Source organism: Jatropha curcas, chromosome 10 (genome assembly GCF_041381405.1).
Source record: "Jatropha curcas cultivar XTBG-Jc1 chromosome 10, XTBG_Jcur_1.0, whole genome shotgun sequence".
Lineage (NCBI taxonomy): Eukaryota > Viridiplantae > Streptophyta > Magnoliopsida > Malpighiales > Euphorbiaceae > Jatropha > Jatropha curcas.
This window is the reverse complement of record NC_143160.1, coordinates 9379016-9406178: the sequence shown is the minus strand read 5'-3', so window position 1 is coordinate 9406178 and position 27163 is coordinate 9379016. Positions and strand designations below refer to the sequence as shown.

Genomic DNA, 27163 nt, shown 5'->3' with positions numbered 1-27163 from the left:
CAGTGGAGTAGTGGTAATGGTGGTGGAGCGATGTTGGGGTTAGTTGAGGTGGTGGTAATGGTGGTGGTAGTGGTGATTAAGGAAGTGATGATGTGGTGAAGCAATGGTGGTGGTTGAGGTGGAGGAGCGATGGTGATTGAGGTGATAGAGCAGTGGTGGTGGTTGTGGAGTGGTGATGGTGGTGTAGTTGGTGATTGAGGTGTTGTGGAGTGGTGATGGTGGTGTAGTTGGTGATTGAGGTGGTGGTGGTAGTTGAGACGGAGGCGGTGGAGTAGTGGTGATGGTGGTGGAACGATGGTAAGGAGGTGGTGATGATGGTGGAGCAACGGTGGTGGTGGGAGTGGTGGTGGTTGAGGTGGAGGAGCGATGGTGGTTGAGGGGGTAGAGTAGTGGGAGTGGTGGTGGTGCAGTGACTGTGATGGTAGAGCAATGGTGGTGGTGGTGCAGGTGGGATGGGGGTAGTGGAGCGATGGTGGTAATGGTGGCACAATGGTGGTAGTGGTAGTGGCACGGTGGTGGTGGTGGGAGTGGTAGAACAATGGTGATGGTGGTGATAAGGTGGTGGTAGTTGTGGCGAGTGGTGGTAATGGTGGTAGTGGAGCTGGTGGTAGGAGTGGTGTAGTGGTTAAGCGGTGGTGTTATTGGTGGCGCTATGGTGGGGATAAAGTGGTTGAGGTGGTAGTGGTGGTGAAGCAGTGGGGGTGGAGCAACGCTGGTGGTCATGGTGGTAAGCCGGTAGTGTTCAATAACTTTGAATGGTAAAGTTTTTATGGGTAACTTAATATAATTGGTATTACATGTGATTGATGTAATAGAAAATACATGTGTGTTTTTTATGTAATGAATATTACATCAAATTAAATAATTAAAATTACATATGTAATTTCAATTACATTACATTGTCCATAAAAAGTCTAACCAAACAATGTAATCAGTCATGTAATGTAATCCTCATTCCATTACATGGTTGATTACATCATACCAAATATGGCCTTAGTGTTTTGAAGTTTTGTAAATTATACCCTTAATCTTCTTTAATTAATTGTTTAAAGATTTTTCTCATGATTTATAATCTTGAAATGACTCAGACTATATTAAGAGTTTATTTTACTAGAATTAGGAGGTACCTTTCCACCTTTTTTGGTGTGTATTAGTAAAGATTTTTTGTGTTTTCATTAGATACATTTTTTCAAATATCGAATTTCTATTCTCATTCTCACCATTACAAATATCATCTTAACCCTGTTATTAGTTTAGGTCAATAAACTAATTCCTAAATTTGATTTACCAATCGAACATGATAATTAGAAAAAGAAAACTTTAAAATTACAAAATTCAAATTAAACAAAACTTAAGAACAAAGAAAATAAATGAAAATGATACTCCTATATAGTAGTTGTCAAAGAAGGGCAAGTTAAAACTTAATAGAGACAGACAACAAACTGCCACTCTATTAAGTGGCCAAAAGAGAGAAATAAATAGATGCCAAACAAAGACACACACAAACAGACAATAATGGTCAACCCAATAATCTTCTTCCACCGCAATTAATGTAACCTGTAAAAAAAATTGTATTATTATTATTGTAAGGTATATAATATTATGATTGGTCCTACTCATGTTCCTATTAATTTTAGATGCATGCTTCAGTTTCTCTGTCCAGTGGAACAGTACTATACTGAGTTCTGTTCAGTGCTTATGTGCAGGTTCCTAAATCCCTAACATGAATAATTGTTCAAAATCATAGGAAAAATTTTTTAAATGAAAAGAATAATCCAGCTGTTTTAATGAAATTTTGAGTTGTTTTGCATTAAATCCTTACCTCTAATTATGAAAATGGGGCTCCACCCATAAAACTTTTGGTGGGTGTCTCCAATTAGGTAAGGTTCTTTGTACATAAAATTTTCTTTTTCTTGTTTGGTTTTTAAGAAAATAATAAGAAAAAAAAAACATAAGTCATTAATTAGGGTTGATGTTGGCATTATTATATATTCTTTTGCCTTTAGAAAATGAAATTGCAACAACTATTTGATTGTATTTCCATTTTATGATAATGTGTCTGTCCATTGTTGCTTTCTGTTTAATCAACAAAAGATAGGCTTGCCATTTGCAAATCACTTTTGGATTTGAGTGACAATGGAATATTATTTTTCATCTTGTTTCCTGGAAGATGATGAATATCATAGAGACATGTTTTTGGAAATTTATGCTTGTTTAGTACTTGAAGGTAAGGATTTCACTATCACCTTTCTTTTTCCACTTTTCATAACGTTTTTAAACGTTTAGTAATGCGGTAATGGAATGTAATATTATGTAAAAAGATATTTTTAGTGTAAATTTGTATAAATTTTTTTATTAGATTGGCTTATCGAATGTACTTAGTATAAGAGTTATATTTTTCAAGTAATTAATTAGATAAACTCAAAATCACTAGTTGAAAATAATTTTTTTTTAGAAGAAATCAAATTAAAAATTACATTAAGAGGAAACCATATACTGATATGAGATACAGATCAATATATTTCTATATTTTTGTATATGAAGTCTAATAATAAATTATTTATACAAAGAATAAAAAAAAACACATTCTTAATTTGAAATATCTGATCAAGTTGACAGAGCATAATATTTATGCTATATGCGATTACTTGCTCCACTTGATGGCTATTTATGGTCATTGTTTACGGTCACTGTTCGACTCCATGGTCTTTCTATAAGTCTAATTTGATTATCTTCAAATTTTTTCATATAATGGTGATAACAATAACTCAGAACTAGATTTGGGAACAAATCTCAAAATATGGGCAACAATAAATCTCAATATTTAGAAGGTGAAAATAATTGTATTTAATATGGGCAATAATAAATCTCAAATTCCTATTAGTTAGGTTTTTGACTTGATAAATAAGTTTTTGATCACTATAAATAAAAGAGAAGTTTAATTCAAATGAGTGTATGTTTGATCATTTACAATACGTCGATTTTACAAATCGATCCTGTGATCAGGAGAATGGGTCCAATAAGTTTCAACTATTTTGATTTAACTGAGCTTTATCCAAATCTCTAGCTAGGAAAAGAGAGAATTTTAAAGAAGTCTTTTGGCAAAGTTGTTGAGGTCCTCTAAGGAAAGAGAAAAGGAGAAAGGAATCCAAAGGACAACAAACTCTCATTTCCGTTTTTTGTAGGTTTACACATGAAGAGTAGTAGATAAGTGTTTTCCTTAATTGTTGGCATATGACTCATTATTTAGTTTTTGGTGAATTTTCCTTACATAAAATCCCTGTCTTGATTAGCTAGAAAGAATGCAAGAATTTGAAGTACAAGATTAGAGGAGCAAAAACTATGATTAGTGGAGAATTATAGTTAATTACTTTGTGAAGCAATTTTTCCCTCATACTTAATTACTCTAATGATCATGGGGCTCAAGTTGAAGAAAATCCTAAGATTATTTTATAGTAAAATTTTTTTTGGACTTATGTTCTATTTGTTTCTGTAAAATAACCTATAGAAAAATAATTTGCTGAAAAATATTTTTCAATGGAAAACATTTTCCTTGAAAAATATTTTTCACATGATTTATTTTCCATTGTTTGATGGTAATATTGAAAATTAGTTAAAAATATTAAAGTCTTTATCCCATAAGACCATAGAAAATATTAATAATAATAGAAATTTTATAATTTAAAAATTTTATTGTTAAATATGAGGAGAATGAAAAATAAATAAATTATGAAAGCCACCGGTGGTGGCCGATGATGATGGTTGGCGGCAAATGGTGACTGGTAGTAGTGACTACGGTGATTAATAAATTTAAAAATATATATGAATTTATAAAGTTTGTTAATGTCCAGAAAATATTATACTCTCTCGAAAATGGGAAGTTATTTTCCTTAAAAAAATAATTTAATTTTCCTTTGACCAGAAAAATATTTTCTGTTTACTTATTTTCCTAAACGCTCCAAACAACAAAAAATTATGAAAAATATTTTTTTATAAGTTATTTTATGGAAACAAATTTCTTTCATTAAAATTAAAGGATTTTTCAAGTAAAATTCTCATATTTCTCCATATAATTTTTTTGGAATAATCAGAAGGTATAATCCCCTTAGAGCGTAGAGTGTAAAGATTTTTTGCCCTCCTAATAAAGTGCGCTTTCCGGTGATTGAATTTGTATTCTCACCCTTACAGGGTTAAGATCGTTTATCACCTCTACTAACAACTTGTTGGTTTCTCTATTTAATTTTTCACATGATCGCATACACAACATATAAATACATAAAATGAAAAAGAACATAGTATTAGTAATACTTTACTTTGATACTTTATAACGACCAACGATGGTTGACTTGTAATATACACACACACAATTGAAATAGAAAATTAATTTACATATAAAAATGCTTGAGTTGATATAATTTGCAGAACTAAAAAGGAAAAAGGAATAAGTACGAGAAAACTACATAAGTTTGTACTTGTACTTCAAAATGATTAAAGAAAAGATTGAGTTTCAGAAAAAAAATATGCAGAAACGTTTTCTTTTTTCCAAGTTTGCATGTGCATCTCTATAATCTTGCCAGAGTACAATTCAAATAAGGCACTCGAGCGAAGATTGATATTTCATTAGAGAAAATACTTATTAAAATCGGATACATCATCTCATCTATAAATTAAATTAATTAAAATAAAATTTTAAAAAATTATTTATACTTTTTTTTTCTTTTTTTTTTAATGGGCAGAAATATCCTTCGCTTGAAGTTTCTTCAACTGTCACAGATTTGATGCGGATTTTAGTGACGCTATCCTAACTAGCTAACAGCCCAACACCCTGCAGATACAGCTTCATTTCACGTCTAGGATTACCAAACAGCAAATTAAGTATAGCTCATAGCTGTAGCTTGTAGGGATATTAATGTAATATTATTAATTATTTTTTTATTCGAACAAATATTATTAATTATTTTAGAAAATGGTGGTGCTGAAATTAAAATAAAACTCTTAATATTATTAATATGAATATTATTTCATTCTAAATTAGTATAAATTTTTGGAATTTTGGAATTAAAATAAAATTAATAGTACCGTTGATATGACTATTCTCATTCTAAAATAACAAACTTGTTAGTTTCTTTTTTTTTTTTTTTTTTCTGACATTGCTTTTATCATTTGGTAAATTCAATTATACTTTCCATCTCTTTCACTTTACAACAACATGTGATTGCTTTTTTTTTAACACATTTGCATATAAGTATTTAATCATGATTTTTTTTTTTAAAAAAATTATTTCTTTATATCTCTATCTTTTTTCTATTTTGATTTTCTTCCTTTAGATTTTTGTTCTCTTATTCGCTGAAAGATGTTATTTGAATTATCAAAAATTATAATAGTTTTATATACTTTCTGCAACTGGCGAGCATATGACGCAACTATTAGCGATTGATAGTATTAGTAATAATAACCAATTATGGACAAATCTTAAATCTTATATTTGAGTGGTTGTTTATTAGAGTAAGAAAGAAAATTATTAATTGTCCATGACAAAAATAACCTTGTCTTGATGGCCAATCAAAAAATATATGCACAAGAGTTTACTACATAACACATAAAATAAATATTTTAATAAATATTCACATTGCAAATCAAGTAATCTCTTTCTACTAAAGCCTAAAATCTTAGAAGCTCTTTTTTTCTCTTCCATGGTGGCCACTAGTGAGCTCTCATCAGTGGTCAATCATTTCTCCTTTTTGGTTTTTTTTAGCAAATAATACAGATTTGAGTTATTGTCGCCAAATATTAAGATTTATTGTTACTTATATCTTGAAATTTTGTTCTCAGATTTAGTTCTGAGTTATTATTATCACTATTATGGTGATTTTGTCTAGCATCTTCTGTTATTTGGATAGTAATGCAGAAAGAAGTGCAAATCCCCTCTCAAATAAAAGGAAGATATTTGAAGGTAATCAAATCGAACTTGTAAAGAAATACTTTAAAGTCAAACAATGGCCATGAATAGCCACCAAGTTGAACAAGCGATCGCTTATGACACAAATATTATGCTCTGTCAACTCAATTAGATACTTCAAATCAAGATTGTGTATTTTTATTCTTTATATAAGTGGTTTATTATTAAACATCCTATACAAGAATATAAAAATATATTGATTTGTATCTCATATCTGCATAGTTTCCTCTTAATGAAATTTCTAGTTTGATTTCTTTAAAAAAAATTTTAATAAATATTTTTAAAATAGAAGTAGGTATTAAATTATTTTAGTAAGCAATTGACTATTTGGGGTCAATTTTGATCCTTTATAGGTTTGAAAACACTTATTCAGAACATGGTATCTTTGAAGCCCTTTAAATATTTATTATGAAGTGAAGTGTAATAAAGAAAAATAATAATGCATAGTACCTTACAATAAGATGAGATATAAAGGAGGTTCCTCAAACTCAAGCAGAAGCACATGACCTTCCTTTGCTCTTAAAGCAACTCAAATGGTTGTTGTAACCTCTTAATTGGTAATGCTTTGTCCTCCACTATTCTATTTGTCCCAATATTTAGTGGCTATCAACTCCTTCTAGTGTTTAGTACTACTAGGCCCTCTTTTGGTGATATCTTACAATGTTTCTCATCAATTATAATCCTATACTTAGAATTTGATTGCGAAATTTCCAATTCAAATTTTAATTAAAGTTAAATTAACAAAAAAATAATAATATTATAGATTATATATCAGTAATAACTTTTATAGTCAAGAGAATTCAAATCTAAAAACTTCTACTCATAACATTGTACATTACATAATAGGAATAACTTTCATATTTACCCACCGAAGTGGTGAAAAATCTTACGGTCGAGAAGATTTAAATCTAAAACGTCTTACTTTCTACACAATTAGAAAGGTCAATGAGGCTACTAGATCATACATGTAAGAGTGTGTTTTAGATTCATGCACACTTAAACAACTAATATTCTACATCTATAAATTTGATTCATGTTCAAGGAATCTTCTCAATAAAATAAAATATTTAAAAACTTATCAATCAAATTCAAATATTTTCATTTCAAATAATTACAAATTAAAGTCAAATCTTAGGGTTTTCAGTCAAATTCAAATCTCTAAACATATTTATGAATATTCTAATATTTAATTTTGTTATACTTAATAAATAGTAAGTACCAATTATGAATTTATGACCAAAGTGAAGGGTTGAAATCTCAACCAACAAAAGCCTGCTCATACAACCAAAAACATGAGACAAAAATTTCACCAATGGGTAGACTTTTTGCAAGCAACAACATCAAATCTTTTCCATGAACAGACCAACCCATGGAATATATTAAATTAAATAAAAATAAATAAATAAATCCCTCCACTTGCCCTCATTTTTTAAAAATTTACAAGAAACATGAACCCAACATTTTCTTGGCCTATTTAATTGTCACGGGATTGGAGAACTCATTTTTAATTTAAATACTAAAACAAAACATGGCCCAATTGAAATTGATCCACATAACGAAAACTCAATTTTGAACATCAAGGGTCCCCAAAAACCCTAATGTCAATTCCAATTCATATGGTAGCAATTTTACTTTTGTCAATTCAATTTTATTGTCGAATCATATCGAACCGACCCACGTATCCCCAGCAACCACACAGCATCACGACGAGGACGGATCGATCACAATGGTGGGTTCAGGCATTGAATATGTGTTGCACTTCAATTGGGTTTTTTTTTAACGAAGTACAAATTTGAGGATCATATAAATTCCAGACAATAACACATAGTGTTGCCTGACTTGAATTTTCTGTCTTAACAAACAGTAAATATTTAATTTAAAAGAATAATTGAAATTAAAAAAAAGGGAAATAATTATTTAATTTTCATTGAGAGGAATCTTTGACATGAAAGACCAGGACCTTACCCAGGCTGTCTCACAGTCATATGGTCAAATGCCATTTCTTTCAAAATTATTTTACCTAATCAAAACTTGGCCTACTTAGCCGACAGCAAAATCAATGTCGCATTTCGAGGATGGCCACGAAATTTTTTATGTTTATTTATTTATTTAATAATTAATTATTTAAAAAAACGAAAGCACTGTTGAAAATAGAAATGTTAATTAATTAATTAAAAAAAAGGATAGATCCCATTGTTGTGACTTGATTCTTGTACCATAATTTCACAAAGGTGAGATGGAGAAGACTCGTATAAGGGATCTAAGAAGAAAACATAGTCCGGTAATAAGTACACAAATGTTTGGTAATAAATTCAGTTTTAATTTTTTCTTTTTTAATATTAAAAGAAATAGAAAAATTAGAAGAAGGCTTCTGTTTTTCAAGGTGATTTTTAGAAAAATTTTATTGTTTTTGGGCTTAGATTTGGAAAGGTTTATTTTATTGGTTGTGATTGCTTATCAAATGATCAAAATATCCCTTGCTCAGCGGTTTTCATTTCCCTATAGAATAATTTGGATCACATGCATGAACTTTAGAGTCTCTTTTTATTTATTCATGTTAGAAGTTAAATATATATATATATATATATATATATATATATATATATATTTATATACCACATTAAAAAATAACATAGCAACTCCAAGTCTTGATTTAATGTTTAGATGTTACCATTCATCATGTTAAGAAGACTATGTTTACTGAGCCGTAATCTAATATAACAAAAAACATTTCTAGTACAATAACGTAATATGATATAATTAAAAATATTTCTAATATAAATGTTGCATAAGTAATATAATTGATTGTACTATATTATATTTTATTATGACTTATTAAACATAGTCTCAAATTTTTGAATTACATTCCTGAAATATATATATATATATATATATATATATATATATATATATATATATATATATAATAGTGAAAAAAGATTATTAAAAAAAACATAGATACAACGTTCGACACGTCTTGATATTTTAAAATTATTTTCAGTTGAAGTGGATTTCTCTGATACAGGAGTTATTACATATGCAACATCATATGTAAAGTCCACATTTATTTTAAACAAATCCTCGTTCTTGAGGTATGATCTATCATTTAAAAACAAAAAAAAAAAGCTGATGAAAAAATGTTTATTTTTATTTTCTTTTTATTATTTTTCAAAATTTTCCCTTTTTACTAATGATGATATAATTAAATGACGATCACATTAAAAAAATACAATAAATTTATTGGATGTGTCACAGTAAAAATTGTTGACGTAGCCTAGTGATAAAGGTATAAGAGTTGGTGGCATATATTCGAATGTCATCCTTGTAGATTTTTTATTTTTTATTTTTATCTCCAATGGCACTCAAGTGAAAAGGGTGGAAAAAGAAAAGAAAGAAGAAAAAATCCTTAATGGGTATTTCGAAGATTAGTTGTTTGGGCCTAACTTAATTCGGTCGGTCAAAGATTGGGCCTTGTTAAATTGTAGAATGAGCGTATACGAATAGTTTTGTAATTTTGGTATTTTTTTTTAACACTTTTTAAAATTTTTACAATTCTATCACTAAAATAATTTCAAGTCAAAGTAAGCTATGATTTTTTTAATATAAAATATCTGAATTTTCTTTTTTGGAACCTTCCTATGAAAATATTATAGTAAAATTTTCATATTAATGGTGCAAAATTTTGGGATATTCACATAAATTAATAGAGAAATGAGAAATTCATGATCTAATGGTTACAAATTTAGGTTTAATTCGGCTTAAAATTTGATAGATGCTAGAATTATAAAAAATTAAAATTTTTATATCAAGTTTTTAAAACTAAAAACTTAGTGATAAAAATTAGAAAAAACATTAAATTAAATTAAAGTATTTTTGTACGTAATTAAGCCAAATATATTATAAAATTATACTAGTATTTAATGATGAGTTAAATAAACCAATCAGATAGTGGTCTAGTTAGTCTTCTTACTTATGTGAGGAGCGAGAGGTTTCGAATTTAAATCCTTTTGATCATAGGTGTTGTGAGTAACCTGCAGTGTTATTGTTATTTCGGTCATAAAAGCCTTTAACGAATTAAAAAAAATGATGAGTTAAATAATTTTTTTGGGTAGGCAGAATTTTTTTTTTTTTACAAAATTTTGAATTCTTAACTTTATACACTGATATTATTAAAAAAAATGAATTTGAATTAAAATTAGTCTAGTAATGTCCTAATATTATTTATTGAATTTTCAAAAGGAAAATAAAATTAATAGATTGCACTCAATTATTATTAGTAAATAAATGAATAAAAATTATGAGTCAATGGGTGGGAAGATTAGGTTTAATTTTAAAGAGGTTAGGCCAACAAGGGATTAGGGAGAATTGGAGCAATCTAGAGAGAAAGTCCTATTTGATATCTTTGAAAAAAAAATTAAAATTAAAATTTTTCATTTTTTTTCAATTTTTGAAATGTTAAAATGTTTTATCTAAAATTATTAAATACTATTATTTAATATTCTATTTATATAAATATATATAAAACCTGAAACTCAATTTCTTCTTTTGAAATCGTGTTAGCATGAATTAAACGTTAATATTAAAATGTTCTATTTAAATCAATAAAAACAAATTAGAATTATTGGGATTCCAATGATCACATTAATTTTTACATTATATAGTTCGCAATTTATACAACAATGGTTTCTCATTCTCTAACAATATCAGAATAAGATACCTAAAAAACAATTGTGCTCATATTGATAGTTCACATTTTGCAAGCTTTCATCAAGTAACCAGCGGTTTACATCAATTTGCTTCCAAACTGAGTACGTTGTGCTAAAAGAATCCTGTCAAGAAAATAATAGAAGAAAAAGAAGCTGATTTCATGGGAAAAAACCTGACTAACGAAAAAAGAAACTGCACTGGAGCTTCTGATAATAAGAAGAAAAAAGCTACATGCTGTGCTGCATTCGGAGTTCAACCATTACAATATACAAGCCTCTGCGGTCTTTAAAGTATCATAATAATATACAAGAATCAACTTTAGAAAAAATAAAAAAGAAAAAGAATAGCTCTATTAAACTCAGAAGGGTTAAACTTAGTCATGTTCCTCTCTAAAATCAGCCTATATACTTCCACCAATAATATTCAGCCACTCAGTTAATCTACTTGAGATAAACACATTGCCCAAAAACATCAATCATGCAACCACAAAATGACAACCAATCCTTTCAACGGTAACTCTTCCAATTGGCTAAATTCCTTGTCTAAAACCCATCTAACTATCCAAATTGGTTTTCAAGTTACCAGCATGCGCATGTGAGTCTGGCGCCAGGTTGCTATATTTCTCAACGGCCATGTCCAAATATCAAGCTAATGTTAAGCTTCATAAAGCAACACTGCAATTCCACTGTCTGTTTCCGCTTTAACGAGTGAGGAGATCCAGACCTGCATATCAGTGAGACCATATTTTAGCATTCTCAGGCATGGCTCTGCACACGCGCTTGTTGCATTCAAAAAAAGCTGCCTATGGGAAGCTTGATGATGCTAGGTCAGTAATGATCCTTCTTGCTTTTCTTTAGCAACATTGACACGTGATTGATGTATTCTTGGCCTGTCTGGGTCCCAGCCATCAGATACTGCAGGGCCTCAGCTGCTGCATCTTTCTCTGCACTCTTCTTGTTGTTGCATGGCTGCCCCATAATTTGCATTCCATTGAACTCCACAGTAGCTCGAAATTGGTTGTTCTTTAACTGTTTCGTCTTGTACAACGGTGCAGCATACCCTGCTCTGGTTAGCAATGTTTGTAGCTGACTCTTAGAATTGTCACCTCCAGGTCCACTTTCAGTCCTTGACACTAAGTTTGGTTGCGTTGCCATAACAGATACCTTTGAGGGCTTGAGAACTTGATGACCAAATACAAATTTGCCATCACATTGATCCTCTGAGACCAGTAAGCGTATGGCAGACAGAAGCTCATGATATGTATGTATGGCCATCCTGGGATTCAGAAGCTGCTCATATTCACCATGGACAATTGAAGATTACTTAAAAATGAAATAACAGTAACAAAAATATAATGTGCATTTTAAATCCTCAAGAATTTTTTTTTAAAGAAAAAAAGAAGATAAATATCAGTTGAACTAGTTCTCACTCAAAGTTCCACTTACTTTGGTCTGAATAAACTCGTCTAGTTCTCTCCTCAAACTTTGATAAATTTCAGCTACATCAGGTTTCATGAAGAATTCCAAATATCCTCCCAGCATCTTCAAATGTCCATCCTATCATAGCATCACGTGTGATGAATTATTTCACTTTAATTATATGCTCCAGAAAACAAGAAGTAGAAAAAGAAAAGAGGGAGACTTACAGTGTCCCCCTTGGAAATGCTCCCACCAAACAGAAGCAATACTGAATCAGAAACAGCTGTTGAATCCCGAAGGAAAACAGCATTAACCTTTATCTTCTCATTGAAAACCAGCCATGGATAAGGAATTTTAGATTCACGAGCATTCACCGAGTTCTAGGGGAAAAACCATACAATTAAAACAAAATAAAATAAGAAAGATTTAGAAAGCCTGGTTCTTCCTTTGGAAAAGAGAACTTAGAAATGAATATTATAATTAGAAAGACAAGACTCACAGAATATAGAAGCACTTGCCCATCCTCCATAGTTTTGAGAGAGAATGACTTTTCGTTATGCTGTGTATGCAATTATGTCAGTATCCATCAAAATCATACAGAAAAGCATACTTTACGCTCTTTTATTTATTTATTTATTTTTTGAGAAGGTCCAACATCTTTATATAAAATATATGAGGAATAAATATCGCCAAATGAACAGTATTAGCACATTCTACACAAAAACAACAAATGACCCACCACGACAGAGGCAATTCCTGGATAGAGTCCATAGCAAATAACCGCTCGGATGAGGCGCTCTTCATAGCTCCATGAGTTGTAAGTGGTTGTGTTGCTATCAACCAGTCCAGCATCCTTGAGCAAGGAGAAGAACTCTTTCCGAAGAGAATCAATAGCTTTCATAGATTGTACTGAAATAAAATTTTTCCAGCAATAGTCATACCCTGCAAAATCTCTTTCGGCATCTTTCCAGCCCTCATAGGCCTGGACAAGGGCAAGATGGTCACTATAGTCACGGGAAAATTGAGATTTAGCAGCCTCTGCAAGCTGCACAGTAGGAATAGATACATAATTGATCCTAGTATTCCAAACATCACAAACAAGTCAAGTAATAAGTGCCAAAATATACATACACCTGAACTCTTCACTGAGCAATTAGAGAACTAACTTGATTTCAAACACACGTCCAGAGGAGCAAGTGGTACCACTTAAATAAAAAAACTTCAGTGAATGACAAGGGTTGTTACTTGTTACAAAATACTCTATGACCACTGGTGGTACCTTGATTAACTTGCTCCAATACCAACAGTATTGCCTTACATGATGTTGGAGCCTTAGTCGATGCAGAAATACAAGAATGGCAGAAAAAGTAAAATATTAAAGCCAAGGAAGTAGCTCAGCGCTCATACTAGAAGTAGAAAGTAAACTTATTGGACTATCTTAATTCTTAATAAATAACCTAAAATCAACTTTTTGAATGGATATAAGAACAAGTGAGGAAAATTAATTTGTAAAAGTTAAAAACACAAATTCCTCCAGGGAGCTGAATATTATTAACTTTTACAACATATTTTCCAGGAAGTTTGACTGAACCACAACTAAGTTTTGAACCTAATCTAGTTGGAACCAGCCATAAAGATATTTGTCTCCATTCTACTTCCATTGGGGCAACTTGAATTTTATGCAGCTCCTTCATCCAAGCTTGGGACCATAAATGGTCCAACAAAGGTTATAATCTCTCATAGGTGGACGTGGAGACACATTATTCACTAAAGAAAATGATGCTTCTAGGAAATAGTTTACGACCCAAACACCAAAAGTTGCAACTTCCTAAATAACATTCATCAACAAGTGTCACTTTGCAAGAAATAAATGCTCAGGAAATAGGCATTAATGAAATAAAGCCACAAATAAAAATATAAATAGAAAATCTAAATTCATCAAGGTATACAAAGACAAGGCAGCTAAGCTCAACTTTAAACTCTAGATATCTAGAGGCATCTATAAGCCTTAAGGGACTTAAATGGGATGTGGATGGTTGGATTTGCACATAAAATTGGAACCATTTCTTCTATCACAGATGAACTAAGGGAAATAACCATGGGTTAAATCTTGCTAAGAGAAAGAGGATTAGGAAAATAATTATCAGGGCTCACTTATAACAAAATTCATAAGAAGCCAGCTTACATCCTTCTTATCCAGCGGCGTCAAGAAAGGATCCCTAACACTAAGGCCAGCCACAATAGTTAATATTGGATCCAGGCAATTGAAGATAGAACCTAATATGAGCATCTTGCCAAGTTTAGGCTCCACGGGAAGCACGGTCAAATACCTTCCTGTTCAAGTAATAGAATGAAATTGATATTCTGCAGGAAAATAAGTTACAAGCATTGTTTAAAAAAAAAAAAAAATTTAAACATACCTAGAACAGTCAAATTTTCCTTCTCATCCAAGGCCCCTATGATTTTTAAGTATTCAATGGCATTTTGAACCTATGAAACATAAATTCAGGAAGAAAAATCATGAGTAAGGCTGCATTGGAAAACTACTTGCATAAATTGGAACTGAAGAATAAATTTGAAGGACGATATTTGAGAAAAGGAATTTTTTTTTAAAAAAAAAAAAAAAAAAAAAAAAAGAGCGATATGGATATGAAAATTAGTTCAAAGATGTTAACTCAATTGACATTACCGCCAAGAATTCAGGTGACTGCAAAGCCCTGGAGAGAAACTCAGAGATACTTCCAAGTTTCAAACTCTTGATTTGCAGACAAAGAGACTGCAATGGTGTCCTCAAAATTTCTGGCAATTGATACTCTGCAAAGGCTTCATATACGCATCTAGGATAGAGATGGTAACATTGTCCTGGTTGAACACGGCCAGCCCTTCCTCTTCTCTACATTATCAGTAAGCAAGAAAAGAAAAAAAAAAGTCAATTAACAAGTAGATGGTCCAAAAGACCCAGCATTTAAAAAGGCATCCCCTACTAATTGGTCAAACGCATAAAGCATAATAGATATTCTACCATGAGGCGAACAATCTCATTCTTTCCTTGGAACAAGAATTTTTAAAGGTCAAGAAAGAGAGTTGAATCATTCCTCTACAATGGTTCTTTCACTTCCCTTTTCTTGGTCACTAACCAAAATATCCAAAACTCTAGACAACATCCAATTTTGGCCACTGCTTTTATTTCAATATATATATATATATATATATATATATATATATATATATATATATATATACATACCAAGATTTGTGTGTGTGTATGACAATAGTGCAACTGGGAATGGACCAATCCAGTATCAACATCACACCAGCACCAGCATCAGATGGATACTGGCAAAGTACCAGGGGATCCTAGGAAAGCTAAAATGGATTCAAATGTAAAAGTTGGATTACATAGATGATAAGAAGGTGCTGACAAAATTGACAAAAGTTTGGGTATTTATGTGACTAAGTCTTTTATATATTGTACAACTGAAGATATCTTCTCTCTTCCTTTTTGAAAAATAAAAACAAAAAAAGAAATAGAAAAAATTTGGAACCATTCTTACACATACAACTTCATATTTGATATACCCTCTAATGGATAAAATACAACTGCATTCAAAATTTAATACCAATTATCAAGCCATTTTGAATTTCCAATCAATTTATTATGGGACTCCCAACAATCGGCTTGAAGAGGAAAGTTTTCAAACTACGAAATCCTTGAGCCACATTCTTAAAAATATGGCCAAACTCAGGTGAAACTGCATGGCTATATAAGTACATCCGGAACTATATGACAAAAGCTGAAGATCATGCTAAGGTTGAATGAGCACAAAGCTCCCTAAGTATTTTAACAGTTTAATTTAACTCCTAGCTCATCTAAAATCTACAATTAGAATAACCATTTACATAGTCTTGCTTTGGACATACATCCTAATTTTTGTTTGTTTCTTTGATTGTTGGTGGCTGCAGGAAACAACAATTATTAAGGACCAGCAAATAAATTAGATGAAGACTCTGAATGTTCTACTAATGTAAGAGTAAATTAAAGAAGCAAAAGAGTTTCAAGTAAGCTCAACTAAACTAACCACATTAATTGTGTTAGCCTTCTAAGACAAAATCACTTGATACATGAACAAGTCTTCAGAGTTGGATAGTCTTCCTATTTGTTTACAGTCATGACTCGTATAGCACCTTCCTATCTCCCATTTTTCTTTTCTCACTAAATAATGAACATAATTGACTGGTGCAAGATAAAATACTGCATTTTTCAGCAATTTGGACACATCACATTCTGCTAAAATAACAAGGCATACAAATTAGACACCTACTTTGAGATGAGTGGAAGTGAAAGGACCATACATCTAAGTTCACACTAGTTAAAAATTGCTTCAAGTGGATTAGATCAATATTGTAACTTGTATATGATATCACAAATCAATACTGGAATTTGGAAATCAAAAGGTCAAACCAAGGAAGACCTTACTTGTTGAGCAGAAACCTTAGAAATCCAGGAAGGAAGCAGACAAGGAGTGTTATTCAGTGCATCATACGAGGTCTCCTTTGCCTTTCCACAATCGAGTACAAAAACAACATCATTGATTGTGATACTTGTCTCAGCAATATTGGTAGCTAGCACTATTTTCCTCACTCCTTCTTTGGGATCATCAAATATTAATTTCTGCAAGAAGCCCAGATAAATCTTCTTAGAAATTCTTTCAAAAAGAAAACAGAAGAAACAAGATGAATTTTTTTTAACTGCAACCTCTCAAGTACATAATAATAAAATTATAAAAACATCAGGACAAAAAGCAGCTAAAATATGTAGAACCAATATGCTGTTCGATCTTTTGCTGCTGACGAATATAATCATGCCAGCATAAGTTGATCAATTGTCAATACCAATTTTTTTTTTTTTTTTTTTTTAAAAAAACAACCATGCAATCAACAAAACTAACAAATTAGATGATTAAATTAAAACAATAAATGTCACCTGCTCCGAGCTAGCCATAGAACCGTGGCAAGCAAGCAACAAAACTCGGCTTGGATCTCCTAAAATAGGATGAGACGAGAGCTTATCCTTCAGAGAGCTTATGTCATCCCAGCCAGTCATAAAAACTAGAACAGCACCAGGCTTCTCATTTTCACATATATAACACAAAAGGTATTCAATGAGATTGAACCCAATGCAATCAGGATTCCAACATGACAAAGATTCCCGAGTCTGGGGACTATACTCCTTGAAATCGGCAGCTCTTAGTGCATCCTGATTGGGTGTTTTGTTGCCAAAATGAGAACAAAAAATCAGGAAACAGTTTAACATTGCAGAAGCAGCAATAACATAAGAACTTCATATACCTCTACAGCAGAAGCAATTTGGCTCTTCCTCTTTCTTGGAGCTTGTTTACTTGTTCTCCACATCTTTTCTTGGCCATAATCGTCAATTTGATTGTATAAGGTTAATCTGTAACCAGTCATTTCCAGGATATTTTCCAGAAAATGAGTTTGCACTGGGTATGCAAAACCCTAATCAATCCATAAAAATAGTGTTCTTGATTAGAAGGTTTTTAATATCTAGATTCTAATATAACTTATGCCAGAAATTAAACAAAACTGGATATCCACAAAAAGGTTCACATGCTGAGATTTATGGATGCCTTAAATAAATAAGCTTCACCCAACCATGGTAAGAACACAACTGAACCACAAAGATATGAAAATATGTAAAGCCCAAAAAATGCTAGGAGAAATGATAATATCATTACATAACCGAACCTTTTATCAGATAGGGAACCATCTGAGTGTTTTAAAATCACACTTCTTGCTTAATTTATTTTGCACTTTTGTAAGCTTGAATTCATTAGAGCTCCTATACAGGTAAATTAAGGTACAAAAACAAAAAATCCAATAGAAAGTTGTCATATGAACAAATGGAGGAGTAATGAATACTTGGAATCCCTTCATATCAGTCAAGGATCGGACTCCTCCAGGCATCACACCAACTAGCATACTGACATTAAAGCACAACTCATAACATTTGCTGAAAGGATGTAAGAAAAACAAACAGCAAGTAGAATATAGAATACAGCCAAAGCCAATACCATTATTTGTTAAATAAAAAACGTAAATGACTGAATGAGGATAAAGAGTAAGCAGCAAGACATTCATGTTCAAACACAGGATATAATTATGTTCAGTAATTATTTTTGTAGAATCAGCTACCAGAAAAATATATGTTAAGAAAAAGATAGTAAACAAAACAAAAGCAGATGGAGGAGGTCACTTCAAATTGGTCTCCAAAATCATCACAAGTATGCACCAGAACACTCCCTTTTCCCCTCAGAAAACCACGATTGAAGACATCTTCATTTTTACACTTACTGGAATGCGAAGTATAGGAGCTCCATCAAAGTAGGATGAGAAAAGTTCTGCATCAAGGGTCGCACTCATCAGAATCAGCCTAAGTTCTGGTCTACGAGGAAGGAGATCTTTAAGGACAATGAGCAGAAAGTCTGGCATCAAACGTTAATGGAAAGAGTCAGAATGCATCATCCAAAATCTTTTTAACAGTTAAAAGATCAAAATTTTACAAGTGAATGAAGAAGAGAAAATATAAATTGGAGGAAAACCTATCCCCCTTCACAAAATAAAAATGAAACAACTATCAATTTACCCTCATTCATTCCACGTTCGTGAATCTCATCCACAATAACATGAGTTATGCCCTTTAAATTTCTATCACAAAGCAATCTTCTCAATAAGATGCCCGTGGTGCAAAAGAGAAGGTGAGTATCTCTTCCTTTTATACCTTCAAGCCGAACCTTATATCCAACCTTTAAGATAAGAAACACAAATAGTCACTTTCAATTTTGTTTAAATTCAGAGCAGGTGGTGACTTGGGAAAATATTTTCAGACTGTGTTTGATACAGAACTCACACATTCGCCTAATTTCTCTCCCCTTTCTGAAGCAACTCTTTCAGAAACAGACATGGCAGATATTCGTCTTGGCTGAGTACATATTATATTACAAACAGCTCCTCGGCCAGATTCTATCTCAGATTCTAATATGAACTGGGGAATTTGTGTGGTCTTGCCACAGCCTGTTTCACCTGAGATAATAACCACCTATAAAACACAAAACGCAAGGCATCATTAAGAACTGATACTTGCATAATATTGACTATTAAAGGAACATATCAATTCATGGGCACCATAACAAATTTTATAACTATCTGCCCATATAAATAAATTAATCTAAGATGGACCAGCGGCTAAATTAAATACATCACAGCGAAGTTTCAACATTTCATACCTACTTTAGATGCAAACAACAAAAAGCATAAGAACTGTTGCACAATTCAGTGGGCACCGTGTTTACCAATTTATATTAAAATGAAAAAAGAAAATGAGAAGGAAACAAAATCAAACTATTGATGCAGCTGCGCAATCAAGACAAAGATTAATACAAAGCAGCTTATATTTACGAGTGACTGCATCAGTGACACGACAACATATCGTCCTTCCCCCTTCCAACCCCTGATTCTTGGGAAAGAAGGGGTGGACAGAAAGTATTTATCACATCTTTCAACAATTTCCACAGTGAGCAACATGGTTATTTCTTGGGTTTCTGACGTGTTCAAGTGTCATGCATTTGGATGCATAGGGCATGCATGTATTTTCTTTTCTTTTTTTTTTTTTTTTTTAGGAGGGTAAGAGAGAGACAGAGAAAAGAGAAAAAGCAGCAGAAGAGAGGGAGGGGATAGTCACAACGAATACTTATTAAAACTCTCTTTGGAAATATGCTGGTTAGAGAATAACTGATAAGAAGGTAGGCTGCTGGTGCATGTTTAATTTTTCCACTGATCTGAGCTCACCAGGGGAAGAAAAACCAAACTGCCCTGGATTGAACAAATTTATGAGTCTGAGCAAGTCAGTTAGCACAGATCACCTGTAACAGCAGGTAGTGCAGGGTTAAATGAAGTTTTAACAGCCTTTTGTTGTCCCCTGAACTTCGCCTTCCAGTAACAAACACAAATAACATTTCTTCTTTTTTTAAACTATATATTTTGGTAATCAAAAAAATCCAAATCAAGGAGAACTTTCAGATTTTAACTCCAATTAATCTGTAGTTCCTGATATTTTTTGATTTAAAAGAAAAATACAAATGAGATCTACAGTTGGAGAGAAAAACAAGAACTTTTTTCTTTTTGTTTCCACATCAAGCAAGTGAAAAGTGACTAACCTTGTTGTTTATTTCTAACTAAACTTCCAAGGATATTTTTCTTTACAGCAACAGAAAATGATGGGCCTAATTTATTCTTTTTCTTTCTAATTTCAACTTCTTTTCACAGCCCAAAAACAACAGTTACACTAGACGAACTATGGAAACAAAAATTGAAAAGACAAAAATGTAAAAGAAAATAAAGAAGAGTTAGAAGTGGGGTTTTCAATTGAAATAGCCAAATATGGAATCTGTACTTTGGAGAGCACTAAAAGTCTTCCATGAGATAACACAACGTTTGGGTTAGATATAATCAGTTCTGACTGCATTATACTGACCTTTCAGATTCTTCAAAATCTAAACTACAGCCAATTATGTATTACGCAAATACAAATATCTTCAGTTTGTTAATAGGCAAGTTAATTGGACGGGCTGGATATTTCTGTTAACATGGACAACCTAATAGAAGGTTTCATATATTCCAACATTAAAATATTACAGAATTGAGAGGTAAGGTGATGATACAGAACTTTCCTAACTGTGTTTATAATAGAGGAAATAACAGAATGGAATAGGTACAGGAAAGTATGGAATCATTATAAATTGCCCAGTCCACAGCCCATTAATGCACAAGAGAATAGAAGGATGATGTTAAAAGATTAGCAGCAAATAACCTGAGCCAATATTAGCGAAAACAAGCTTGCCTCATTTAATAAGCATTAAATTTAGGCCCTTGCTTAGCCCATTTGTTAAAAAAGTTGAGCTGAGCAAATAGCAACCTACTTCTTTTATCTCTTTAACTAAGCTGAAGTTGAGCCAAATTCTTCCTAAATAGACTTAAGTCGTAAATAAGGTCATTCAAAAAACTTTAATATTTATTTGTAAAACAAAATTAATACATCTAACAACCTTTGTTCATTTTAGTAACTTGTATGGTAAAATGTGAAACTTCCAACGTACTATACAGGTCATGAAATTCAAAAGGAGAATTTTTTTTTCCAAAATGTTTTCTCTTATTAAGCAGTTTTTAAATAGGTAATTGTCTACATATTATAGATATAAACACAAAACTTAAGGTCAAAATCAATAACCAGTAAATTTATGGACAATCTGACTTACTTAGAATGTATAAATAATCCTGCTCATGAAATGGGTTGAGCTTTTCCTAACTCACATTCACTTATGTATCAAATTGATTATGAAAAAACTTGTACAAACTTTATCAAGTTGAGATTCAGGTAGAGCATAAGCAAATCAGCTCATTGACATCCCCAAGGCAAAATATAATGGACAAAGAAAGAATAAAAGTACAAAACCATGTAATACCAAAATGATCATCCAGACACAATAGTGAAGCATGACACGTTCAGAGAAGGTCAAATAGTTTAAAATAGAACCAAGTTTGAGCTCCTCACTCATGCCTAATACTTCCATTTCTCATGAGAACCTGAATTTAACCTAAAACTTCCTAACGGAATATTTCCACAAGGTGGCATGAGCAACTGATAACAAGACCAATAATAAAAGCTTTCGAACCTGATTTTGTGAAACAGTTGTCAATATTGCATCCTTCTCTCTATAAGCAGGTAAACTTTTCCGAAATTCCAGCATTTTTCTGCCTTCTAGAGAATCCTAAAAAAAAAAAAAAATTAAAAAATAACTATAACTATTCAACCCTACTTCATGCAATCAAAAATATGCTAGAAAGGATTGAATGATTTAAAACCAAAAACATATTTTAACATCCAAAGATTGCATTGTTTAATATTTTACATACAAATCAGTCTTTTGCATGAACAAGGAAGTTATTTGAAAAGGACATGCACAAATGTGCAAGTAAACATTAGAGGACCAGTACTAACAGAAAATAATTGAAAATGGACATTGTAGGATACCAAACAAGTAAATTAAAAAAATCCAATATTAAGCTTCCCTTTTATACTTGACAAAATCTAATTTTAAAGTAGTATTTTCTTCCAAAATTTGTAAAATTATATCAAATACTAAAAATTTTGAAACAGCTAATGTTATCGTGGCATTTTCTTCTAAAATTCACAAAATTATATCAAATACTAAATCATTAGCATTACTGTAATTTTAGAAAACTGTAAAGCATTTACTGTGGGACCAGACCAACGATCAAACCAGTTCCTGGTAGGACTACCCATCCAGTCTGGTTTCTAAACAATGAAGGAACAAAACAAAGCAGCCTTCCACTAATTGTAAGCAATATACTGTACAGAGTAACCTGCCAGATACGATTGCCCAATATAGTGCTCAATTTTTGATTAGTAAAATGTTAAACAGAAAGGATGTGTTCAGAAAATAATAGAAATACTCTAGCTTCAAATGTTTCAGTATAAGATGAACCTGCCACGCCTGTAGCTGATCGCGCAGTTGCAAACTTCTCCGAAATAGAATTTTCTCCATGACAGCCTTACTGGAAGCCAATGGTTCCGGCTGCTCAAAAAGCCCTTCATCAGTAGCTAGACTACTACTGCTGCTTGATCTAGAAATGGAAAAGTCTGGAAAGCTTTCCTTCGTCTTGGACTTCTGAAAGAGGTGTTCTCCAAGATAAGCATCAACTCTTCTTAGCAAACCAAGAGGTAAGCTCACCTGCCAATTTTTTAAATATTTGATAAAATAACTGACCGTACAAGAAAGTTAAATTTGGATACTCAACACAGAGAACAAAAGATTTTCAACTCGTGCTTAAAAAAAACAAACAGAAGACAATATAAGGCCATTTAGCAAGCAGCGGTTAATATTGAATTCTAGTACTAGACTTAAATGAAATTTGAGTGCTAGCAATCAATTGAAGTACGTTATCAATTTTGAAAGCCGTAGCACTACAAAATGCATGTGTGCCTATGTAAATATTTGGTGTACGAACCAAATTTTATTAGAGAGAAGGTAAAAATTTAGAGACCAGAACTACAAGAAATACCTCCCTCTGTGGACGCTTATCATCCAAATCAAATCTGTAGTTTGGCAAGGGGACCTTACTAAATACAACAACTTTCACATACAGATGGCTGCAAAAAGATAACTTCAGTTGAGAACACTACTAAGACAACAACAGATTGAAGCATCTACTCTGATGAAACAAATGATACCTATACAAACCCATTCTACTTGCCAAAGCTGCTATTTGTTCAAAATCATGTCTGTCTTTCTTTTCCCTTGAGACCAACTCTTGCTTCTCCTTGTCTCGCAAAAGCATGGTTAACTTCCGTTTCCACTCCTCAATGTTATCTGAAAAGGAAGCACCCTGACAAACACAAATTAAACAGTACACAATAACCGTAAACAAGTATGAGTATTTCAGAAAATTAAAACGCACGTTATTCCAGCAATAAAAACTATCCAAGAGAATATCAGTACAATGACCAAAATTATGTGTAAAATAAGAATAAGGAGAGAGAGAGAAACATATCAGTGACAAATAAAATGAACAAGTTTCATTTTGGATATCTTTTGATGTATCTCCGGAATGTCTTAAATGTATCCAAATTTGAATAGAGGTAAAAGAGATATGATCATCCATGTTGCATGCATCTAGTACATGCCTTGGTGGTTCTCTCCACACCACACTTTGGCTACAATAATCATTTACCAAAGCTCATTTCTTACCACCACAAAAATCCAAATTCTTTTTCCAAAAAGAACCTCATTGAATAGCGTGAAAGATGTAATACTCAATGAGTAGGATCTAAACTCCTTAACATTGCCCCAAATCTGAATACTCCAAAAACTAAGAGATAGGAAAGTAAGACATAAAGTAAAAAACAAGGTCAGAAACAATGATATCGATACGCATTTGCTTCTCACTACAGTATTCCAAACACGTGCGCGTCTGAAACTGACTTCCCAAAAGATAAACCCCAACGAGGAAACAGTAGGACACTTCACCGTGCTCTCTAAAATGCTAGACAGTAGACTGGCATCCATAACTTCTCCCACAGGAATTAAACTAACTTTCTGCATTTTAACCTTCAGCCCAAAAGTGGCCTGAAAACAGATGATGCACCTGAAATAGAGTATCAATTGTGCCTTCAAACCATAAAATTTATTGTATCCTTGGCTAAAAGGTGTGGTAACATAACACAATTTCATATCTTCTTTCCACCTTACACCCCTCTCAAAAGCCCATCCATGGGCTTAAAAACAGTCAGCGATTACTACATTATAAGCATCAGTCATGGCATGATAAAACTTTCCACATCAGCACACCAACACATTCTCCCCCCAATCCCCAAAAAAATTATTTTACATTTTTAGATTTTTCCCATGTAACAATAACTTGTCAGTGCCAGTCTTGTGTGATACCATTAATTCATTGACTAATTTTTTTGAGTGAGATACCTTTACTTGTGAACAGCTATATTCTAAACATAACAGGCAGATATTGTTTAATTGAAGTACTTCATAATAAGTCAAACCAAAATAAGTTCTTATTCAAACCAAAATTCATTGGAAGCATTGGTATTGTGTCATTTAATATAGTTTCTATCAAATTCGTGCATTAAATGTAATTTTCTGGTGCATGAAAGAAAATCACGTCCACACTGGCCACGAAAGTTACATAATGTGGATAATATCTCTTTTCCATGGACCCATGACCCATGAGACTGCAACCACAATTCAAAGGTATTCTCCATAGTGTTCAAAGAGTATCCTAAAACCTATTGTACCAAAATGAATGAAAGTGGAAACAAGGGATCTCCTTGTTGAAGATCCCTGGATAATCGCAACAAATCAAGAACCAATTAATAAATATTGAAATATCAGTGTCAAGATAGGTTTCACAATTCATTTCCTTCCAGCATTCCTCAGTTCCATCATCATTAAAAATACAGACACTAATGCACGGTTGAGAATTTGGCTGGCTCCTCTTCCAGAAAAGGATTTTAATATAGCCCTAACATCTTGCTGATCAACATTTTTAATCCCAATGCCAAAACCTTGGTAATCACTTTCCAAATTTCTTGCAAAATGCTAATGGTCTAAATTCCTGTTGATGGACTCAAACCTATATAATTGTGTTAGCCCCTCACATTTCAATCTCAACCACATGCATCCTGATTCTACCTTTGTTTCAATGTACGATATTAATTTTGGGCAACAAGAAAAGAAAAAAAAAAAAAAAAGCAAGGAATGAACAAAGCATTGCATATTTCCCAAAAAAATAAAAGATGGTAGTAGCCAGAAGGCCATCCTTTTTGGACATTAAAGCAAACCTAGCTCAGGATTGTTCAATCGCTAAGCAAAAGGACGTCGACATGTTGTTACCAATTTAGGGTTTTATAAAATCAAAGACACCATTGCCTTTTCAATCTTTTAAACCATTGACAAGAGAAAACAACATTCTCATTGTTTGCAAATTGGGCTCAAGGATTGCAACATAGTTGTAGCAGATGCTATCAATTTCTCTACTGTAAAAAGTGCATGGCTATCTGTAAAACACATGATAATATTTAATTCTGCTTCATGATGTAAATTTGGACTTGCAACTACAATCATCACGACAAAAGAAATAATAGACAATGAATGAATTGCTCAAACTAACTGACAAAACCTCCAATAAAGGATTACAACCTTTTCTGATAATAGAGGCACTAATTCTCAGAACTCCCAGTAATACACAATAAAGACAAACCTCTGGCCAATATTTGACATAAGCAAGCAACCATCTGGTCATCATCAAACCCAATAATCAAGTGCTTAACTCTATGCAAAAGGTAACAACCATTTGAGCTCCACATATCGTTTGAAGAATATTAATCCATAATTCCAGAACAGTTATCCTGGAAAATTTACCATCCGCCAATTGGGGAAGACTTCATATACACTGATTTTTATTAATTAAATTACTTAAGAACGCCAGTTCATTAGAAATCAGTTAAATGCACAACTTAAAAGAAACTAAGAATTATAAAAAGCAGTAATTCAAGCATAATTTGAAAACCAGCAAAAATCATAGAGCAACAAATCCAAAAACAAAAGGGAAACAACGATAAAAATATATACATTTATGAATCACTCACAGGTGGAACCATCAAGGACTCTATCTCACGATCGGATCCTTCCTCAGAGACTCCATCGTCGTAGGCAGAAATGAACTTATGGTTATTATTGTTGCTGTTGTTATTAACATTATCATTGTTGTTGTTAAAATGATTACTATCACCAAAGCCATTCCTCCGCTGCTGCTGCTGTTGCTGCTGTTGTTGAAAGTGAGGTGCAGGAGAGCTCTTTATAGGGTTTAAAGCAGCAGCGGTCTGATTATCAGGAACTTTACACTCGATTGGAGAAGCAGAAGAGGCGGAGCTATAATTCTGCACGGTGATGATGGAACGGAGACGCTGGTGAGGAGGGACATAAACGGCGCCGTACGAAGAAGGCGACCGGTCCTTCATTGCAGTGGAGGAGGAAGGGGAAAGTGAGGGTTTTAGGGTTTTCCGGTGTGAGTTCAAGGGAATTTGCTGAAATGGTAGATTAAAGAGAAGGGAAGAGAGCATGCGGGGTGAACGACCGTGTCGTTTTTGGTGGTGATGACTGAAATTCTGTTAGATTCTAACTGCGGTGGTTACTACTGGCTTTGAGTTATCATAAACTGATAGTCAGACAGAAATGGCGGAAGAGAGTTTAGTCTTGCTACGCTAGTGCTTAGTAATAATACGCTAAAAATAAAGCTTTATATTCACGCGCCTATTTGCACGTGAGATATTTAGTGTGGGACAAGTAAGCACGTGAGATATTTAGTTTGGGAAAAATAAAGGGTAAACTACTATTTAGTCCTTGAAGTATTATCAAATTGATACCTAAATTATACTCAAATTAACAAAAATTTTAATGTTGAAAAA

The 27163-nt window shown here is 32.5% G+C and overlaps 1 protein-coding gene across 3 annotated transcripts; it reads right to left on the bottom strand.

The window, feature by feature from the left end:
* Window positions 1-10843: 10843 nt before the first annotated feature.
* LOC105636912 (DEA(D/H)-box RNA helicase family protein) lies at window positions 10844-26955 on the bottom strand. 3 transcript variants are annotated; one of them, XM_012220311.4, is made up of 19 exons: window positions 26345-26955; window positions 23414-23568; window positions 23245-23332; window positions 22668-22913; window positions 21834-21929; window positions 19013-19201; window positions 18749-18908; window positions 18457-18587; window positions 17434-17601; window positions 17069-17341; window positions 16562-16756; window positions 14774-14977; window positions 14505-14574; window positions 14270-14418; window positions 12824-13129; window positions 12584-12643; window positions 12312-12464; window positions 12112-12222; window positions 10844-11955 (listed from the first exon to the last, which is right to left on the bottom strand). In XM_012220311.4, the coding sequence occupies exons 1-19, from the start codon at window positions 26816-26818 to the stop codon at window positions 11494-11496; spliced, it is 3690 nt and encodes a 1229-aa protein (XP_012075701.1). In that variant the 5' UTR covers window positions 26819-26955; the 3' UTR covers window positions 10844-11493. The 3 variants fall into 3 exon arrangements, with proteins under 3 accessions (XP_012075701.1, XP_012075702.1, XP_037497389.1); XM_012220312.4 differs by having other exon boundaries at window positions 23414-23552; window positions 26345-26482; XM_037641461.2 differs by having other exon boundaries at window positions 26328-26468.
* Between the last annotated feature and the right edge of the window lie 208 nt (window positions 26956-27163).

Coding starts and splice junctions, on each gene's coding strand:
- LOC105636912 (XM_012220311.4), bottom strand. CDS start 26,818: ATGCTCTCTTCCCTTCTCTTTAATCTACCATTTCAGCAAATTCCCTTG. Junction 18,588..18,748: donor CGAACGTGGAATGAATGAGG/GTAAATTGATAG, acceptor GTTTGATGCCAG/ACTTTCTGCTCATTGTCCTT. Junction 14,419..14,504: donor GGAAAATTTGACTGTTCTAG/GTATGTTTAAAT, acceptor TTACTTGAACAG/GAAGGTATTTGACCGTGCTT.